This window comes from Polyodon spathula, chromosome 27 (genome assembly GCF_017654505.1).
Source record: "Polyodon spathula isolate WHYD16114869_AA chromosome 27, ASM1765450v1, whole genome shotgun sequence".
Lineage (NCBI taxonomy): Eukaryota > Metazoa > Chordata > Actinopteri > Acipenseriformes > Polyodontidae > Polyodon > Polyodon spathula.
This window is the reverse complement of record NC_054560.1, coordinates 1752192-1774732: the sequence shown is the minus strand read 5'-3', so window position 1 is coordinate 1774732 and position 22541 is coordinate 1752192. Positions and strand designations below refer to the sequence as shown.

The window sequence follows — 22541 nt, the reverse complement described above, 5'->3', positions numbered from 1 at the left end:
ACTCGGTATATATACACTGCCTGGCCACTTCATTAGGACACATCTACCCAGTTGAATTTGGCACCGCCCTGGTGTAGGGCTTGGTATAGCCGGGTCCCACATCATTCTCCTTTTCTGTTGTGGGGAGTTGATGAGGAACATTCTAAATGGGGGGGTATACAATTGAGCCCTCCTTTTTAAAAAAATAAAATAAAAAAATAGACAATACACAAGATAATTTTTACAGAACAAATGAATCCCTAAACTAATTTCAATCCAGTACTATTTAAGCAATAGAACCCAAAGAAGAAGTCCTCAGTGAAATGAAGAAGTCCTCAGTGAAATGAAGAAGTCCTCAGTGAAATGAAGAAGTCCTCAGTGAAATGAAGAAGTCCTCAGTGAAATGAAGAAGTCCTCAGTGAAATGTCCTGAGCTGCACTGGTTTTTGTTGCTAATGAATAAAAACGTTTTCCTCAGTGTTCCATTCCATGTGTGCTTCTACTTGCATGGCGCTGCTCTTCAGTTCAGGTGCCACATTCACAAAAGCGAGCAAGGTTTGAGAACAGTTTGTAAAATATTTAAATAAGTAAAAGTACTGGTCACTTTTTATTTTTTAATTTGGGTTTAAGCGCAAATGTGTGTATTTGTGTAAGTTTCAGTATCCAAGCTAGTGTTGGGTCCTGTAATGTATTAACAAAATAAAATAAACAAATAAAGTAAGTTGTAGTAGTTAAATATCTAGTAGCCTTCACGTGTTACTGCTGATTGTGCTGTTTGTTCAATAACTGTATTTAAAGTTTATTTAAAGCCTCCTTCCTGGCTATTTTTTTTTTTTTTTTTTTTTTTTTTTTTAACTTTGCTATACTAAATTTAAACAGACAGATTGTATAGAACGGCAGGGAAGCAGTCTTTGTCTACATTGATTAACAACATTCAGAGGACATTATAGAGCATTAAAAAAGGACCAAAAAGAAAGTACGCAGAAAGAGTACACGAAACTGCAAACGCAAGTCAAAAAGGAAGTTAGAAAGGCCAAGAGAGAAATAGAAATGAACATTGCTAAGGGAGCTAAAACCAATTCCAAAATGTTTTTCCAATATTACAACAGCAAGAGAACATTCAAAGAGGAGATTAAATGTTTAAGAGATACAAATGGCAAAATCGTAGATGAAGAAAAAAAAATAGCAAATATATTAAATGATTACTTTTCACAAGTTTTTACAAAGGAAGATACTGACAACATGCCCCACATGTCATCCAGTTCCTATCCAGTTTTAAATAACTTTAGCATAACTGAGGCAGAAGTGTTAAAGGGACTAGGAGCTCTTAAAATAAACAAATCCCCTGGGCCGGATGAGATCCTCCCAGTAGTACTCAAAGAAATGAAAGTAGTAATTTACAAACCGCTAACCAAGATCATGCAGCAGTCTCTTGACACAGGGGTGGTACCGACAGACTGGAAAATTGCAAACGTAATACCAATCCACAAAAAGGGAAACAGAACTGAACCAGGTAACTACAGACCAGTAAGCCTGACTTCTATTATATGCAAACTTATGGAAACTATAATAAGATCCAAAATGGAAAATTACCTATATGGTAACAGGGTCCTGGGAGACAGTCACCGTGGTTTTAGGAAAGGGAGATCGTGTCTAACTAACTTGCTTGATTTTTTTGAGGATGCAACATTGATAATGGATAATTGCAAAGCATATGACATGGTTTATTTAGATTTCCAGAAAGCTTTTGACAAAGTCCCGCACAAAAGATTAATTCTCAAACTGAACGCAGTTGGAATTCAAGGAAACACATGTACGTGGATTAGGGAGTGGTTAACATGTAGAAAACAGAAAGTACTGATTAGAGGAAAAACCTCTGAATGGAGTGTGGTAACCAGTGGTGTACCACAGGGATCAGTATTAGGTCCTCTGCTATTCCTAATCTACATTAATGATTTAGATTCTGGTATAGTAAGCAAACTTGTTAAATTTGCAGACAACACAAAAGTAGGAGGAGTGGCAAACACTGTTGTAGCAGCAAAGGTCATTCAAAATGATCTAGACAAGATTCAGAACTGGGCAGACACATGGCAAATGACATTTAATAGAGAAAAGTGTGTCAAAGGCATGTCATGTGCAGACAGGCTAAAATAATTGAATCTGTTCAGTCTTGAACAAAGAAGACTACGTGGCGACCTAATTCAAGCATTCAAATTCTAAAAGGTATTGACAGTGTCGACCCAAGGGACTTTTTCAGCCTGAAAAAAGAAACAAGGACCAGGGGTCACAAATGGAGATTAGACAAAGGGGCATTCAGAACAGAAAATAGGAGGCACTTTTTTACACAGAGAATTGTGTGGGTCTGGAATCAACTCTCCAGTAATGTTGTTGAAGCTGACACCCTGGGATCCTTCAAGAAGCTGCTTGATGAGATTCTGGGATCAATAAGCTACTAACAACCAAACAAGCAAGATGGGCTGAATGGCCTCCTCTTGTTTGTAAACTTTCTTATGTTCTTATGTACTATAACATAACATAAAACTAGATATTTTCTTTCATCAAGCAGAAAAAAAGGTACATTACATAAATGAATACTGTATTAACGTATTTTCCTATGGATTGATTTGGAACAGTGATTAAATAGTTTGAGTGATGACATTCAAGGTCGGTTACCAGATTAAGGACGTCGCATGGACCAGTCAAGTTGAAGGAAATCTCTGATCCCTTTTCTAATAGGTCATTTTGAAGACTTTCTCTAGAGCACGAGGAGGTCTTTGGCATGCATTTCTGTGCTAGTATAATTCCACTGCGCTTGATTAATTCATTCAAGTTGGACCAGTCATGAAGTCAGTCTCACAGTATTTTTTTCCCATATTGATTCTTGTGCTTCATAGACTATTATAAGAGCTGTGTTACAGTAGGAAGTATTGCTGTATCTAAGAAATGAATGATTCGGTCAAAATAATAAAAGCCTTTTCTGATTGTGACCGGTTCTTAATTAAAACTGATTAGAGTGAGACTGGCTGCTGGGAATGTCATTCAACTGAGCTTTCTTGATTTGCATTAAAGCACAAGATTGCTGATTTGTGTTGGGACAGACTGGGAGTCAAAGTAATTACTTACGCCAAGCTAGGCTCCCTATACAGGATGGGACTTTATGGGAAATCCTAATGGGACTATCTCAGTTGTTCCAGTGCCATTGAATATTTTTTCTGAACACTAACATCACACTTCAGAGAAATCAAACAGTGAAAACAAAAATCTTTTCTTTCTTTTGATCTTCATGAAACACTGCATGCTTACAGGGATTGAGATGAACCAGGAAGTGATCTGAACTGATGCTTGTGTTGCTGTTGTTCTGTGTTTCTTTGATTGAGTTGACCTCTAACTATCTCTTTTACCAAGCAGAATGATTGCAAACAACATTTTAAAGAAATGAAAATGACAATTGAAGTTACTTGAGTGAAATAGTCTCAGCACAGTATAATGCTCGTATTATTTTTCTCTTTGGATTTAGTATATTTCCATCACCTGACCAGGAAACGACCTCGTCTCTGATTCCAGCTGCTCACAACACAGGGGGGTCTCTGCCAGACCTGACAAACATCCACTTCCCTCCTCCTCTCCCCACCCCGTTGGACCCTGAAGACTCGTCCTTCCCAGTTCTGAGCTCCTCCAGCAGCACTGGCAACCTGGCAGCCACCCTCACCCACCTGGGCATCACCACTGCTAACCAAGGTATCCCTGCAGCCATTGCCTTGCATATGCAACAGCATGGCATCTGTACAAGAGGCCTGCAGATTCTTCGATTCTTCAAATCCTGGCTCACTCGCTGACTCATTTTGTGACCCTGAGCAAGTCACTTAACCTTCTTGTGCTGTGCAGCTGATGCATAGCTCACACACCCTAATCTCTGTAAGTTGCCTTGGATAAAGGCGTCTGCTAAATATACAATAACAGTAGTAATCACTGTTAAAATATGAGTGGATCCCAAAACATTGTCAAGTTGGATCTTAAGGATCCCAGTGGTTCCACAACATGACAAGGTAACCTGTTCCTTTATCTCCCACCCTCTGTCCTTAGTCTGTCTCCACTTAATTTGTAACTGGTCATGGTAATGGCTAGGGCTAAGTCCACTGACCCTCACTAAATTAATGAGTATGAAATTCCAATAATAGGAGTAGTCTTGGTATCAGAAGAATAATCATACTGTGTATAATGTGACATGTCTCTGAAATAATGCTTAGTTTTGTCTATTTTAAGACAGATTAGTCCAGTTGGCAAGCATTATTGTTGCATGAGCACAGGTGATCCTGTCAGGAATCTGGGATGGCCCTTTCTGTCTGTCACACCGTCTCTTTGTATTTCACAATCTGCAAACAAGTTTCTAATTGACTAACTGACAGGTAATCAAGAATAATCAATTAAAACACTATTATACAAGAGCAAGAAGCCAAAAACCCTTAAAATAACAAAACATTTGAGAATAACTGAGGTTGCGTGGGATAATAATGTTAGGTACAGCCAGAGTATTATTGTAATCCCCTGCAAAGGGGGTATAGCCGAGACAGTCACACTTATGTCACACTTCACAGATTTCTCTGTATATCTGGAAACCACTTGTCCAGTTCTCGTGAAACTTGGTATCAATATTATTCAGCATAAATTATTGATATCAGATTCTGGGTTTATATAGATTCTCTATACCGGGATGTCTATCTACTGTACATCCATCCGTCTATGTCAAACTTACATTTTTAATTTTAACTTGAAGATAATGCTTGAGCTTGATTTGCTTAAAATACCACCTATCAAATTTTCCATTATTCATCACTGTTTCTTATTCTATTGTATTCTGTACATACTGTTGCTATTATTGTTTTCTCTAATGTTGAGTCTATAGCTGTGGTGGGGATATTTATTACTGACATACTTGTTTAAATTATCTAGAATTGGAACAAACTAGTTTATTTTGGGTAATGTATATATTTTTTGGAATACAGCCTGAATATTGCTTCCAGTTTCTGTTGTTGGAGTCCCATTCAGATCAGGTCTTAGGGCTTGTATTTTTCCTCCCCTGCAGTGGTTACAACATCACAGGCAACACTAAGTGGATCCGGCCAGCATCGTCAGCAGACAGTGGGGCCTCTCACCCTGAACACAGACTCCAGGAGACAGCCGCCACAGCAACTCTCCCCCCCTCTAACCATCTCCCAGGTACAGCTCTCCCCAACACTGTCCCCTCCTCTAACCATCTCCCAGGAACAGCTCTCCCCAACACTGTCCCTCTAACCATGTCCCAGGTACAGCTCTCCCCAACGCTGTCTCCTCCTCTAACCATCTCCCAGATACAGCTGTCCCCAACGCTGTCCCTCTAACCATCTCCCAGGTACAGCTCTCCCCAACGCAGTCCCTCTAACCATCTCCCAGGTACAGCTGTCCCCAACGCTGTCCCTCTAACCATCTCCCAGGTACAGCTGTCCCCAACGCTGTCCCTCTAACCATCTCCCAGATACAGCTCTCCCCAATGCTGTCCCCTCCTCTAACCGTCTCCCAGATACAGTGCTCCCCAACACTGTCCCCTCCTCTAACCATCTCCCAGGTACAGCTCTCCCCAACGCTGTCCCTCTAACCATCTCCCAGGTACAGCTCTCCCCAACGCTGTCCCTCTAACCATCTCCCAGGTACAGCTCTCCCCAACGCTGTCCCTCTAACCATCTCCCAGGTACAGCTCTCCCCAACGCTGTCCCTCTAACCATCTCCCAGGTACAGCTCTCCCCAACGATGTCCCCTTCTCTAACCATCTCCCAGATACAGCGCTCCCCAACACTGCCCCCTCCTCTACATCTCCCAGGTACAGCTCTCCCCAACGCTGTCCCTCTAACCATGTCCCAGGTACAGCTCTCCCCTACACTGTCTCCTCCTCTAACCATTTCCCAGATACAGCTCTCCCCATGCAGCTGTCCCTCTAACCATCTCCCAGATACAGCTGTCCCCAACGCTGTCTCTCTAACCATCTTCCAGGTACAGCTCTCCCCAACGCTGTCCCTCTAACCATCTCCCAGATACAGCTCTCCCCAACGCTGTCCCTCTAACCATCTCCCAGATACAGCTCTTCCCAACGCTGTCCCTCTAACCATCTCCCAGGTACAGCTCTCCCCAACGCTGTCCCTCTAACCATCTCCCAGATACAGCGCTCCCCAACACTGCCCCCACCTCTACATCTCCCAGGTACAGCTCTCCCTAATGCTGTCCCTCTAACCATGTCCCAGGTACAGCTCTCCCCAACGCTGTCTCCTCCTCTAACCATCTCCCAGATACAGCTATCCCCAATGCTGTCCCTCTAACCATCTCCCAGATACAGCTCTCCCCAGCGCTGTTCCTCTAACCATCTCCCAGATACAGCGCTCCCCAACACTGTCCCTTCCTCTAACCATCTCTCAGGTACAGCAGCAGACAGTCTTCAGATTTTATACAGGATAAACAGCGGAACAGGGTTAATTATTCCATTAACTGTTTCCACAAGTCCCAAATGTGGATTTTCTAATGGAAAAATATGTTTCAGCAAACATGTGTTTTTATTTTAAAACGGACATCTGGTACTGCGATAGTTTTGCTTGCCTTGATGAAATGACCCAGGAAGTGGAAGACAGTCTAAAGTCATGGCTTGTAAACAGCGATTTCTTTAATCTAGTTTACTACCACATGTTTTAAAATGAAAATACTTCATTATGAATATATAGGCAAGTTTACTTTAGGCAATGAATTACGAAAAACAATAGATGGCGTTGCACGGCCGTATTCATCACCTTTTGCTCTCTTTTTAAAGGCTATCGCAATGGAGGCTCTGTCCCTGGAGCAGCAGCTCCCTCTCTACACCTTCTTCACCCAGCCCAGCTCACAGGCCCACACCCAGGTTGTGAGCGGCCTGCAGCAGCCCAGGCTAGTGCAGCTCCCTGCCCTGTCTGTTTGCACCACCTCCTCCCTGTCCCAGTCTCCTCCGGGCAGCCAGACGCAGACATCTATGGGCATTGACATCAATTCGGTGAGCACAGCTCGGGTGCAAACGCTTGGAATCAGGCTCTTATCAGCTTAGGGCCCTTTTTTAAAAGGCAAAGAGGAAAAAGTATTAAACTTAGGATTATACGACTCACAGGAGGCCATTCAACCCATCAGTACTTGTGCAGTTCTTATGTCTTAAAGGATCCCATTGATTCAGTATCCACGACGTGGCTTGGTAATCCATTCCATGCCCTCACCACTCTCTGTGTGGAGAAGTGTCTCCTTCGCTGTTTTCAGTCTCTATTCATTTAACTGTGCTTTGCTTTACTGAAAGTACAAGCTGTTAATGCAGCAAGTATCAAGCAGGTATTCAACCTGTAAACATTAGCATTGTTCACCTTTCCCAAAAAAAAAGATTGTTGCATCACTTTGATGTGATGCTCTTGATGAAGTTGTCTCATTGTGTCTTCTATTTCTTTATATATTTGTATATTATCATTACAAAATGTCACTCCCTTTACAGTCGTGTTTTAGTATTGTTTTTTTATACCATCTAGTTCCCTAATCCTTCACCCCAGAGGAGTATACTGCATCTTTGGGTCCCAACAGACTGTCATTGTTTTTGAATAGTATTTAAATAATATCCAATACTGGTAAAAAGAAAAACCAAACACTTCACTTATTCATAGATGTACTGCTGTATTAGAAAGACATATTGACATGGTGTATGTTATAATAGTGTCTACTTATATAAAGAATGTAGCAGTCCCATACATCTGTACATTGGTTGTCCTTTAGAGTTTTCCATGTATCTAGAGAACCGCTTTTCCAAATGTGACGAAACTTCCCTTCTTTAGCAAGCTATTGAATGTATAAAACTCTCTGGGTATGTGGAGCTGCCAGTCCAGCAGTCTCTATATATACTTGCTAAGGACTTTTTCTTTTTTTTATCACAAATTATTCAGTGTTTCAAAATCTCTGGGCAATATGGGGGTTGTCTGTCTGACTGCCTCTCACACTTGCATTTGTTTTCAGTCATCTAGAACCCTTTGTCCAGTTGTGAGAAAACTTGCTAGGGACATTCTTTAGGGAGTGTGAAGGCATCTGACTGTGTGCTGTACTTTTTATATGTGGAAATGATGGATTTGGGTCATGGTGAGCTACTTGGCATGGCATGAATGTCTTGCTGGCAATTTATTGTCTGTAAAAGCTCTTGTCGGATTGTGATGAAATTTAGTAATGACAGTCCATAGCAGATTATTGGAAGCATCAGAATACTTGTGGGGAAATCCGTGTGGTTTAGACAATGGAGAGGCATTTGCCAAGTTAGATCCACTGTTATTTGATAGCTGGAAGAAACGCCTCTTAATTTAACCACTGGTTAGTAAAGAAAAAGAGAGACTTCAGCTGGCTTTGAGAGTTGGGTTAATCTGTGCATTCTGTACCTGCTAATGACTGATTTCCAGTTTCTTATGGTACATGCCTTATTTGTGAGAACTTTGGGTGCGCAAGAAGGCAGAGAAGCATACACTGAGTCCAGAGTAAAAGACTGGAGAACCGTCGTTGCTGTAAATTAGAGGTACCAACCCATTGTAAAAGCAGTGTTCATGTATCAGTCATTGTGCTCCTCCTTGTGCACGCTTATCTGACATTTTAGTTCAAAGTAAGGCTCTAAAGGTATACATGTTTAAAAGGTAAAGGAAAAAAAAACAAACATTTTAAATGTTTACCGAATAACTGTTTTATCAGGATGCTGCAATGATTAAAAAATAATGATACATTGTAAATCACTGTATTTGAATACTGGGTATAAAAAATGTATGTAAAGTACAGAAGTAAAATATAAATATGACCAAATACTAAATCAAGTCTATTTTTCCATTTAAAATGTATAGGACCGTTTTAAAATGCTTATAAAAGTTTACCTCCAATTTGCATGATATTTTTTGCAGTTTTCCCATGCATTTCCAATGGCTATGCATTATGCATATTACCATGCATTTCTGCTGGTTTGCCATGTTCTTTAATTTGCTTTACTGTACCTTTCTGGACTTTATAGTTCTTACCTGAGTTCAACCATGCTTTGTTACACTTTATTAATCAAAATGAGGTCCGATTTATAAGTAAGTTTTTTAAATCATTGAAATAGTGTAGGATGCTCTTCACATTTCTTAGGTGAGTGTAAGAAGATTGTGCACACAGATCTAGTGATTTAAACTGTTTCAATCCATACACACACAGCATTACTGGATGAAACCTAGTTAGTAATACACTGAAGAGACTTGCATGCACTGTTGAGCTTGGTACACTGAGACCCACAAGACTCAAAATGTCACATGATGCTTCTTGCCCACTCACAGTGCTCAGAATATAATGTAGAAGACAGGCCTCTACCCTAAGAAACAAGGTCGACCCTATAAAAGACTATGTCTACTGTGAAGTACATGTTTCACCTTCAATCTCTAATAATAAGTGTTTCGGAACCCCCTGCTGTGTTTACAAGAAACACATTACATTACCTTTGCTGTGTCCCATGTTGTCCTTACCGCAGCGTTGCATTGTTAAACATATTGCACTCTTTAAAAAAAAAAAAAAATTCCCTTATTACTGATAATAATCGAATGAAGAACTAATAATCTATTTATAAATATTTATTTTGAGAAAATAATTGAAAGTAATGTCCATTATTGCTTATAAAGAACCTGAAAATAAATGTTTATTCTGGGATTGCGATTTCTTTTGGAGGGGGGGTTACTATGCTTGCTTTTGTAGTTGGCTTGGTTGGGGTGGGTACTATGCTTGCTTATAGTTGGCGTTTTGTAGTTGGCACTGTTTATTCTGTTGTTCTTGCTGTTTGCAAAACACTGCTTTTGATAATGGAATATTCTGTGTATATGTTTACTGTTTGTACAGAAATTGATATTCACACAATATAAACATTTACAAAATGTTATTTCAGGATGGCAAGACAATTAGATCATTGTTGGCAGACATACTGTCATCCTGATTCGGTGAATCAGAATTTTCTGACAGTGATTCAGGTGTTCTCAGTATTTATTTTTAAAACAAATGTTCAGTTTAAACCATGTGTTGTGTTTTCTAACAAAAGGCTCTAAATTCTGTCACTCGGGTGAAAGAATGTCTTGTATTTTGCCCTGACATCAATATTTTTCAACAAAACTTTGTGGACGTTTTGTAAGGTCCCTCAGGTCATAGAATAACAAGTTTGTATACAAGTATCTCTTTGAAAACACTAAGAGGAATACACATAAATAAATAAATAAATAAATGGAGTGCTGTGGGGGGGGAGGTGGGGGGGAGGGAGAATTCCAAGGTTCCTGTGTGAACTTTATTTATATTTATGAATGTGAGCTGTGAGGTTTTTCATTTATCAGGTTTGAGTCACCGTTTCACAGCCCTGTTTCATTTGGGAATGTCTAATTCAAGGTAACAATGGAACTCATTTGGAGTTGGATAAGGAATAACAAACAGAGTATTATAATAAAACGATCTGATTCGATTTACCGGTGGCTTGCTGTTGTGTGCTGTTTGCAACCACAGTGGTTCTGGGTTGTGTCTCCAATACTGAGTTAGCTTGCTTTGAGCTTGTCTGGAGAATTATAACTGCCAGCACTGAATGGAATTCCTCATTCCACTCAGACCATGTGGCACTCTAACCTTTCGACTCTGTCAGCCCCACTTGCTTTATTCAGCCTTTATTTATTCCAAGATGAGTATTTATTTATTACTCCCATGTAAAGTACAGGCAGCTTTTTCAATGTGGGGCCCTTACTGTTTTATACTGTGTATACACGGTTAAGTGTTGTTAAAATGCTGTTTTGTAGCAAATATTTTTGACTTATGCATTATGCAGCCTGATAAAATAAAGGTGTGGGTTTTTTGTTGTGCCATCCCTGATATTTAGATTGAGAGAAAAGGTTAAATAATTCTATTGGAGTAACACAACCCAGAAGCACTCTGAATGATGGCACCCTACCATTTAGTTTAATATGCCAAAAATACAAACAATAAATATTGTTGTTTTGAACTTTTTCAATGTTTAAAAAAGACATACAAACACTGTGTTGTGGTGCATCTCAAGTTTCCCTTTTTACTCAAACAGCTTGCAGTCAGAAAGTAAAGCGCCTGAACCAATAAGAAAGCTTCATTACCTTGTTGTAACTAATCAGTGATGATAAAGCAGGGCTTCTGCCTGGAAGACTGACCAATGTCTTTAATTCATGTATGCTTACACAATTTGCAAATATGTTGTTGGAGGCCAGTTATAAAAGATGCCAGATATTGGATGCGTTTGTAGTTTGAGATGTGCAGAAAATGTAGTGCAATGTAATGCAATGAACCGGGTGGATAAAACCAGTAAGGGAATTTCTCGGTGGTCAAATGAAGCTCTTGTCTTTAACACCTATGTTGATCCTGTAGGCTTCACTCCAGCAGTACCGCAGTAATGCTGGGTCTCCAGCCAACCAGTCTCCCACCTCTCCTGTCTCCAATCAAGGCTTCTCTCCTGGCAGCTCCCCTCAAGTAAGGGACACTGTGCTTCCAAGGGCCTTGCTTTCCGTTTTCAGTGCAGTCTTCCATCACTGACCCATGGTCCCTCTGCTCACTGTGCTTGTCTGCATCGCACCTCACCATGGCAGCCTTGTATTCTGCGTTGTTTGTTTATTGTATTTATTTATCAGGGACACACAATTCTAATACATAATTGCATTTTCAATGTAGCCAGCAGGCTAATTTCCATTGGCAGTCCCCGGGCAGACATTGATGACAACTGTAATAAATCTCCATATTACTTATATTCTAAACTATAGCAATAACCTCCTGTTGAACATTTGATTTAAAAATACATACAACATTAAAGTCTAAAAGTGCATAACAAAGAGCAGCTTCCATAAGCAAGTTACAGGACAACCAAGCCTTAAGTGTATTACAAAATATTTGAATCTCCCTGCTGACTGTCAGAGTGCTTTGATTATCTGTCGCTGCTGCGTGTCTTCCGTGTTTTTGCTGGCTTTTCACAGTCATCTTTACTTTGGAACCCTATTGCTAGCAACTCAAAAAGAGAATTGACCTTTAAGCAGAACGCATAAAATATGTCCTTTTTTATTTATGTGTTTATTTATTTTTTTACTGCTCCCTTACATTCGTTTTCAGACATCAATCTGTGTTAAGTTACTATGCCTACCATAGACGTAATGTAAATGCCAAAGTGTCTTTATAGAAGGAAGAGTGCCATCAGTGCACAGGATTGTACTGCCAGCAAAACGAATGGAAACGTGTGTGTGTGTGTATGTATCTATCTATCTATCTATCTATATATATATATAAAATCAGTTTTTGCAGTTTTATGCACTGCTTGGCACACTTTTTACATATAAAAACAAGAGAGTTAAACAATAAAACAAACTAATCCAAAGCAGCTGCACCCAAGCAAAGGCTATATCTGTGTAGTGACAGGGACAGGCTTCTGGTCCCAGTCAGTTCTCTAAACTAACTGCCTGTGAGCTGTCGCCCAGCTCCTCTGTTCTACGGGGCGCCACCCCCAATAGCAACCAGTTAACCAACAAAACCACTCAGGGTGTTTGGCATAAAACAGAATGGGGACAGTAAGAAACTACAAGGAGCAAGCCGGTGTTATGCCATGAAACACAGGGAAACTGTTTCTGTCCACTAGTTAAAAGGAAGTCTCAAGTAGTGTTTATCTTACCTGAATTCTTCTCTTATCTAGAACGTCCCTTGCATATTCAGTTTGTGTAAATGTGTGGAGAGCTCATAGTGAGTCCCTGCTCACTGCCATGAGTAAGAGGAGTTTGCATCTCCTTCCCGGAATCCTATTGCAAAATGACATTGTACAGCGGTCAAGAGATCACTTCCTGTTTCCATAGCACAAACCAGGATTGCACACCTGTCCAATTCCAGAGAGGGACCATAGCACAAACCAGGATTGCTCACCTGTCCAATTCCAGAGAGGGACCATAGCACAAACCAGGATTGCGCACCTGTCCAATTCCAGAGAGGGACCATAGCACAAACCAGGATTGCACCTGTCCAATTCCAGAGAGGGACCATAGCACAAACCAGGATTGCCACCTGTCCAATTCCAGAGAGGGACCATAGCACAAACCAGGATTGCGCACCTGTCCAATTCCAGAGAGGGACCATAGCACAAACCAGGATTGCGCACCTGTCCAATTCCAAAGAGGGACCATAGCACAAACCAGGATTGCGCACCTGTCCAATTCCAGAGAGGGATGCTAAACTAGACAAAAAAGTGTTTCAGAACCAAGGCAGTTGAGAGGTGAAAATAGTGGCTCGACACCAGATGAATTCATGGGAAGGAAACTAAACAAGTTGCTTTGACCACAGTTCAACTGTCCATATACGGTTTAGGGACAAAAGAAACATCTATCCACTGATTTGCATAGAATGTCTGGGTTTCTATCCCACTGCAGTGTCAAGAATTTAAAATAATTCATTTGTGATGTTTTACATTTATAATTGACCCTTTTAAAAGCACCAGCGAGTCTCCTTTTAACTGAGACATTTTCAACAATTTTCAGCATGCTTCTCAAACCAAAATTTATACAATGTAACTTGAACACCACATGTGAAAAAATTGATAAACATTTTTTTTTTTTTTTTTAAGTTTCCTGGAAACAGTATTTCATGGTCTTTTAAAGCTACAAAACAGCAACATATTTTTTTTGAAGGCCAGCAGCAATATATGTAGTGAGTTTAACTGTTAAAAGCACCAGCTAATTCTAGGTTCTACTCATGGATTCACCATCTAAATTGTAGCAGTATATCTTTCTATTCTTTTGTATGCATATTTTATCCCGGTTGAAAGGGACTATTTCTGAGGCGGTCTTGCAGATCCAGCGATAGCCTTGAATATGGTTTTCATTTGGATTGTGTACAATGCTACTACCTGTGACCGGAGGCAAGGAATTATATTGGGATGAGTTCATTGAAACAGAATCCAGTTAGCATGGCTTTAAGCAAGTGCCACAGTTGTATTTTTCATGTTTAGATTCACTTTGTGCTTCAGTCATCAGATCCTGGAGCCTTTTTAATCTCGGACGCATCTCTGTGTCCTCTGTAGTGCTCTCAGAATCACGTCGAACCTCATTTGCTACACCACAGTGTTACCATTAACCTGTCCCCCTGCAACAATCCAGTGGATTTAAGAAAAAAAGTGTTCTGTGTGGTATTTCTTACAACCACTGGGGTGTTGCAGGGGGACAGGTTAAGGGCTACACTCAGGTGTACTCGCTATACTTGGATTTTGACATATTTGTAATATATTATGTAAATAAGTCAGAAAATATGCAATAACAAGAACAAACTATTCGAAAAATGTACATACATGTTTCAATGCATATCTGCATGTACAAAATAGATCTTCCATAAATACATAATGTTTGTTTGTTTTTTTGTTTTTGTGAAGAAATTTAACTACATACTTTTTTTTCTTCGGGACAGTTTCAATATTTTAGGCTCTTTATACCATGTTAGACATGTCTCTAAAGAGCTCTATAGAGGCTGTTGTAGGAGTTCTTCAAACTTTTAGAAAGTCTTCAGTACGCAACTGAAACAGAAAATGACACAAAATGAATCTAAACAGAGAATACTTTCATTAAGATAGCTGGCATTTCAAATCTGTACCATGTTGCCCTTTGCGGTGGATTACTGTCGATAACATAGTTACCTGTTACGCAGAACTGAAAACATAGGTGGCAGGAAAACTGGACAGCTGGAAGGCAGGATATTAGTAAGCAATGAGAATGTTTTTACTGCACTGCTTTTTGTTTTTTGTCTGTTTAGAATTAGAAAAATGATATTTAAAACCAAGGCATCTTGCTGTTCTTTTTTCTGCATTAAAAAAAAAATAAAAACTAAGGTGCTGACAAAGTGTATTTGTTTTGAGTCAGATCCTTTATTAAGTCACATGTGCTTTTATTTTAGCACACTTCAATCCTTGGCAGCATCTTTGGGGATTCGTACTATGATCAGCAACTCACAGCCAGGCAGACGAATGCTCTGTCCCACCAGGTGAGTGAAGGTTCTGCTCAGATTGCAGCTCACCACAGACACATTTGCTATATTTTCTGGTGCCATTGTGTTGTTTGATTTGAATTATTGTATTATTGCTGTGCCTTTTTCTTTCTTTCTTGCAGATTTGTGGTAGGGTGTAGAACACGGTAAACTTTAACAGAAAAATTAGTTCGGTTAAAGCTTTTACAAGAAACACATTGCGTTTCACCAGGAGAAAAACTAAATCTTCTAAAGATCACAGTGTGTCTAGATCGCACTCCCTCTGCAACAGTGCTGTGTTTTTTTTTTTTTTTTTTTTTTTTTTTTTTTTTTTTTTTTATCTCCCACAATACGGCACTGATTTCAGAGCACCAGCATTGTTGCAGGAGGAAGCATGAACTGAATACACTGCCATGTCTAGAAGAAAATGCCCTATTCACCTCTGATGTGTGAATAAAAATATCAAAACAATCTCTAAGGGGTATATGAGTGACTTCTCTGGTAAAGGCATGGCCGTGGGGTGAATTATACAGTTGGGGAAGAACAGGTTTGTGGCTTAACTAATTTGCCAGTCTTCAATGGGGATACCACAGGGAGCATTGGATCCAGTGCTTAGTTAGACCCTCCGTTCTCCTCGTGGGGAGCTGCGGCGAGGAAAAGTAATTGGACATTCTGAATTTAGGGGGAAAAAAACTAAACCAAAAATATGATCCCACTCCTGATTTGTCTAATTCATTGTTTATTCCACACAGCTGGAACAGTTCAATATGATTGAGAATCCCATCAGCTCCAATAACCTGTACAGCCAGTGCTCTACCCTGAACTACTCCCAGGCAACCATGATGGGCCTGACAGGGAGTCATGGGAGTCTACAAGATTCACAGCAACTGAGTTACATGAGCCACGGAAACATCCCCAACATCATATTGACAGGTACCACCAGCTACTGCACCCCATCACACGAAACATCCCCAACATCAGATTGAGAGCTACCACCAGCTACTGCACCCCATCACACGAAACATCCCCAACATCAGATTGACAGGTACCACCAGCTACTGCACCCCATCACACGAAACATCCCCAACATCAGATTGAGAGCTACCACCAGCTACTGCAACCCATCACACGAAACATCCCCAACATCAGATTGACAGGTACCACCAGCTACTGCACCCCATCACACGAAACATCCCCAACATCAGATTGAGAGCTACCACCAGCTACTGCAACCCATCACACGAAACATCCCCAACATCAGATTGACAGGTACCACCAGCTACTGCACCCCATCACACGAAACATCCCCAACATCAGATTGAGAGCTACCACCAGCTACTGCAACCCATCACACGAAACATCCCCAACATCAGATTGAGAGCTACCACCAGCTACTGCACCCCATCACACGAAACATCCCCAACATCAGATTGAGAGCTACCACCAGCTACTGCACCCCATCACACGAAACATCCCCAACATCAGATTGACAGGTACCACCAGCTACTGCACCCCATCACACGAAACATCCCCAACATCAGATTGACAGGTACCACCAGTTACTGCACCTCATCACACGAAACATCCCCAACATCAGATTGAGAGCTACCACCAGCTACTGCAACCCATCACACGAAACATCCCCAACATCAGATTGACAGGTACCACCAGCTACTGCACCCCATCACACGAAACATCCCCAACATCAGATTGAGAGCTACCACCAGCTACTGCACCCCATCACACGAAACATCCCCAACATCAGATTGAGAGCTACCACCAGCTACTGCACCCCATCACACGAAACATCCCCAACATCAGATTGAGAGCTACCACCAGCTACTGCACCCCATCACACGAAACATCCCCAACATCAGATTGAGAGCTACCACCAGCTACTGCAACCCATCACACGAAACATCCCCAACATCAGATTGAGAGCTACCACCAGCTACTGCACCCCATCACACGAAACATCCCCAACATCAGATTGAGAGCTACCGCCAGCTACTGCACCCCATCACATGGACAGACAGGATGGCGAATTTCTTTAAAAGTTACTGAAGAAAAAAATAAAGTGTTACAATTACAAGTTGGGACTCCCAGGCACATTTTACAAAGGTATTTTTTTTTCAGTTTGTTATTTTAAAGATCCATCCGTCAAACCCATACGTTCCCTCCTCAGATTCAATTTCTAGCAACTTATTATTTGAAAACCGTGTTCCCGTCACATGTAAGGTTTCACTTGCACTGTTTAACTGCTTCTTATTTCCGTTGTGCATTTGCCGCAGTGAAATGTAAATACCTTATTTTTTCGCATGAAATCCGTAATCAGATTACAGTAATGTGTTGCATGTAATGTGTCACTCCCCAACACTGCTACTGAAAAAGCACCCACTCTGCCTGATGTGTTTTTCCTGTGCATACCCACCCTGCCTGATCTGTGTTTCCTGTGCATACCCACCCTGCCTGATCTGTGTTTCCTGTGCATACCCACCCTGCCTGATCTGTGTTTCCTGTGCATACCCACCCTGCCTGATCTGTGTTTCCTGTGGATACCCACCCTGTCTGATCTGTGTTTCCTGTGCATACCCACCCTGCCTGATCTGTGTTTCTTGTGCTTACCCCACCATGTCTGATCTGTGTTTCCTGTGGATACCCACCCTGCCTGATCTGTGTTTCCTGTGCATACCCACCCTGCCTGATCTGTGTTTCTTGTGCTTATCCCACCCTGTCTGATCTGTGTTTCCTGTGGATACCCACCCTGCCTGATCTGTGTTTCCTGTGCATACCCACCCTGCCTGATCTGTTTTTCCTGTGCATACCCACCCTGCCTGATCTGTGTTTCCTGTGGATACCCACCCTGCCTGATCTGTGTTTCCTGTGCATACCCACCCTGCCTGATCTGTGTTTCTTGTGCTTATCCCACCCTGTCTGATCTGTGTTTCCTGTGGATACCCACCCTGCCTGATCTGTGTTTCCTGTGCATACCCACCCTGCCTGATCTGTTTTTCCTGTGCATACCCCTCCCTCCCTGATCTGTGTTTCTTGTGCTTACCCCACCCTGCCTAATCTGTGTTTCCTGTGCATACCCACCCTGCCTGATCTGTGTTTCCTGTGCATACCCACCCTGTCTGATCTGTGTTTCCTGTGCATACCCACCCTGCCTGATCTGTGTTTCCTGTGCATACCCACCCTGCCTGATCTGTGTTTCTTGTGCTTATCCCACCCTGTCTGATCTGTGTTTCCTGTGGATACCCACCCTGCCTGATCTGTGTTTCCTGTGCATACCCACCCTGCCTGATCTGTTTTTCCTGTGCATACCCCTCCCTCCCTGATCTGTGTTTCTTGTGCTTACCCCACCCTGCCTAATCTGTGTTTCCTGTACAAAATAATGTTCTTGTATCTGGTAGGCTGACCATGCTTTCGTCTAAAAAAAATTCTCATATATATGTATTTCAAAAGTTAAACCACTATTGGAGAGAAAAAAAAAGAATGAGATTTAAAATGAGACACATTAAAGAAATTTGAGCACTAAAAATAAATACATTTGAGCTACACGTGTGAAACAAACAAGACTGTTGTTCGTGTGTTATTTGAACAATAATTTGTTACCTATATATATATATATATATTATATATAGATATTACTAATATATAATTGGGGATATAAAATAAGAATTGGGTCCCACGTTTTGTGCCGACTACAAATGGACCATTAATGACTATAGGCCTCACGAGGTTTCAAAGTACAAGTTTCAGGTTAAAACGTAAGGTTGTAGTTAATGCACAAGAATTAAAATATGTACAGTATTTATTGAAAGTACTCATGACTTCAAGGTAATGTTGCATTTTACTCACATAGTGTCTAAATTGGAGAGTAAATTATTCAATGACCCAAAACCTTAACTGGAGCGCTTCCTGAAGGGCTGGCCTTTGTCCTCCAGTGGCCGGTAGCTCGCTGACATCAGCTCTCCGGTTCCTGGGTGTTGAGCGGAAGTTACCAGTAGGTTGATCATGGTATTGGAGGGAGCCCACTGACCTTCGGTTCTCTGGAGGGAACGTAATTGCACTTTCTAAATAGGGGAGACAGTGGTAGGTAAAGTAATTGGGCAGGTTTTAATAAAGTGAATATGAGATTGGAATGAAAATCCTCTGGGGGTTGATGCTTACCTCTGCTAATTTCCTGCTTCAGTTACAGGAGAGTCTCCGCCCAGCTTGTCTAAGGAACTAACCAACTCGCTGGCAGGGGTCGGTGACGTCAGCTTCGACGCAGACTCCCACTTCCCTCTGGACGAACTGAAAATCGACCCCTTGACCCTCGACGGACTTCACATGCTCAACGACCCAGACATGGTCCTTGCAGACCCTGCCACAGAGGATACGTTCAGAATGGACCGGCTGTAGCGTGGGACCACCCGTGGAAGGGGCCAGGGAACAGCGCCCCTTGCAGGTTCTGAGAAGAATAGCAACCCAACTGATTGGTCAGATGTGTTTGAATGGTGTGCCACTGTTGATAGTGGCAGCTCTGTCATGTACAAAGAATTTAAGCTTGTTGTTCTGAGCTTATTTTGCCACTGCGCCCAGTTTAGCGCTTGCCATTTGCCCCTTGTTTCAGCTGATGAATGGGAAATTCTACATCGCCCAGATTTAAACGTGCTTTTAAGGTTGTCGATTTGTATTTTGCATCAAATTGAGCTTTGATCTGAAATCAGTTTTAAAAAAAAAAACTCCCATTTAAAAATGATGGCAATGTGTATATAATTCTTTATGACGTCTTACATTGACCAGGTGTGTCCAGGCTGCCATTTAAGATATGCAACTTCTATCGACAACCACATGTTCTTAACTGCTTTGTTGTGTGTTTTTGTTATTTATTTTCCATTATTTGTTACCGTTTGAATTGACCAGCGTTCACTGCCTGTTTTTGTACCCTGCCAAACTATTCATTGTGAATAGTCATATTTTATTTTTATTATTTATTTAAAATCTACCAGCACTGGTCAACATTTCTTTCTCTTTTTTATTTTTAAGCACAAGGAGTACTAAACCTCCCCATAGTTAATATTATTGGTTCTAAAAGCAGATATCATGCTGAAAGTGAAACAGCACTTGTACGGTTTATTTTTGTCATCCTACTAGTTTACTTTGCAGTCTACACAGCAGAATTAAAGGGAATCCTTACGATTTGTATTATTTGTATATTTGGACAAATTCTAAAATGTAAGTGCTACTATAAGGTGTAAAAAGATACACTACAGAGATGAAAGCCAACTGCAATGAGTCACTGTGATCACCCGAGCTTGCCTTTTTTTTGTCCATTAGATAATGGGAAGAATATTTTCGTAAAAAAAAAAAAAAAAAATAGTTTTAAATAAAAATGTAATTCGTGATGAGGCAACAAAATTGTACTCGCTCTTTGCCGAGTCTATTTTTTTACTTGCACACTAAAAGGGGGTTATGTGCAATCTTTAAGGAAGCATCATGGTTGAAACTTTAACCATAGGGGGAGGGTTCTTACTCCTTGGGGTGTCTTACTGCTAAGAATAAGGAAGGGTGAGGCTTATCCAGCAGGGCACCATTACTGATCACTACTGAGGCGGATGTTTTGCAGTCAGTTGCATCATTTTTGTATTCTGTGTGGGACAGATTTAATAAGCTTTGACTCTTTAAAAAAAAAAAAAAAAAAAAAAAAAAAAAAACAAACAAAAAACTAAATGAAACTGTAATGATATAAACATAGCACTTCATTGAAGACATTAAAGTCTTCTAAACGAAATGTTTGCCATTTAATTGTAAGTATTTCTAAATTTAGCACAGTATTTAATAGTTATGATGATCACTGAGTAAGTAGCTTGAAATATCATTTCAATGGGTTTTTTTTTGTTTTGTTATTTATTTATTTATTTATTTATTTTTTTACATTTTTCCTCACTATTTTGAGGTGTTTGCAATGAAGCTGCCAGCCCTACAAACTGTCTGTTGAGTAGGGGGAGTTGAAAGGTCACGTTGTCACATGATTTAAACAGAATAAGGCAGGAGTAATCCAGACAATCTTAAAGCCAGGCAGATTTAGAGCAAATGAACCACTCACAATGATTGTAGACACCATCAGATAGTGAGGGCACTGTAAAAAAAAAAAAAAAAGAAAAAGAAAAAAGATTGAAATGACACTAGAAGCTACTTGCTCTTTAAAAAAAAAAAAAAAAAAAGCTCATTTTTGCATTAAATGCTACAAAGCCGTTTCAGTAGATTTTCTTCTGAAATGTAAAACAGTTTTGTAAAGAGTACTATTTTTTTTTTCTTTTTAATTTATTGAGTTTCCTTTCAAATTTCAGAATGCAATGTAAATGTTTTATAGACTACTGTAGATACAATGGCAGAGATTTTGTCTTCATGAAAGTCCACCACTATATCACTAGTTTACTATAAAACACTAAGGGCTGGTTTTACAGACCTGGATTCGCACTAGTCTTACTGAATATAACATCGCTCAGTGCTAACAAGGGTCACAGTAGAAGTCGTTGAATTTTGCAAGATTATTAAATATTACAGCTTGGAGTATCAGCTTTAAAATACATCTGTAACTTCTGAACACAAGTAGTTACTTTTGTCAATGTTTTTTGATGGAAAAATGCAAATGAATCATATTCAGTTTCTTTAATCAATTATTTTTAAAAATTATTTTTCAACAAACTTACACATAATTTTAACACTAGCTGTTACTAAGTTTGTAACATTACCAGTTGTATTTTTCTTTTACAAACAGTGGTGCAAAGTGGGCTTCAGAGTAAAGTGTAAATCTGGTCCTGTGTCTTTCGTGCCATTTACAAATGGTTAGCACTGTTATGTTTGTCCTGCAGAAAAACAATGCATAAAGCTGTGACATAATGCATTACAATGCTGTTAATACATAGCTTATATGGTAGGGTGGGAATAAGTGAAACCGTATGAAATCATTTTAATAGGGAAATATGCAGAGACCATTATATTACATTCTTCAGGAATGAAATAAATATACGTTTCCATAACAAGTGGAAATTGGCATTTTGTTAAAATTGCTAGATTAGCAGTATAAGGGGCAGCAGCCCGACCAGAACGTATTTATTTGTTATCTTAAACCTATGGTAAGGTCTCTGTTGCATCTGCAAGACCCAAAAGTGGACCTGTTTCTAAGAGTTATGTACAATGCTTGTACATGAAGAGTCAGTGTGTGTTTTTATCTATCTATCTATCTATCTATCTATTTCTCCCCTTATTTTCAATGTGAAAATTTTCCAAAGCTGAACCAGTGTTGTGTTCCCTCTGTGGCTCTGTCTTCATGCATCTGTAACACTGCTGCTATATTAAACCTAAGAGGGTCATGGATTTATTTCATGTTTTTAAAAGACTGTTAAATGGTGCACCAGCTTCAGTGTTTACTGTTGCATTTCTAACCCATTATAATTCAATTACAGTAGCCAGCGACCTAGGGATATAGACAGTCTCTGTAAACGCATGAATGTGTTT

The 22541-nt window shown here is 40.3% G+C and overlaps 1 protein-coding gene across 2 annotated transcripts in view; it reads left to right on the top strand.

The window, feature by feature from the left end:
• Positions 1-21121, top strand: part of LOC121301448 (CREB-regulated transcription coactivator 1-like) — a 46700-nt gene extending 25579 nt beyond the window's left edge. Inside the window, exons 8-14 of one of the 2 annotated variants that reach the window (XM_041230859.1) lie at positions 3496-3716; positions 5062-5195; positions 6808-7023; positions 11421-11522; positions 14964-15050; positions 15785-15965; positions 19228-21121. In XM_041230859.1, coding sequence (XP_041086793.1) covers positions 3496-3716; positions 5062-5195; positions 6808-7023; positions 11421-11522; positions 14964-15050; positions 15785-15965; positions 19228-19439 — 1153 coding nt within the window. In that variant the 3' untranslated portion in view covers positions 19440-21121. The remainder of the gene's footprint in view (positions 1-3495; positions 3717-5061; positions 5196-6807; positions 7024-11420; positions 11523-14963; positions 15051-15784; positions 15966-19227) is intronic. The other variant, XM_041230860.1, reaches the window with a different exon arrangement.
• The last annotated feature ends 1420 nt before the right edge of the window (positions 21122-22541 follow it).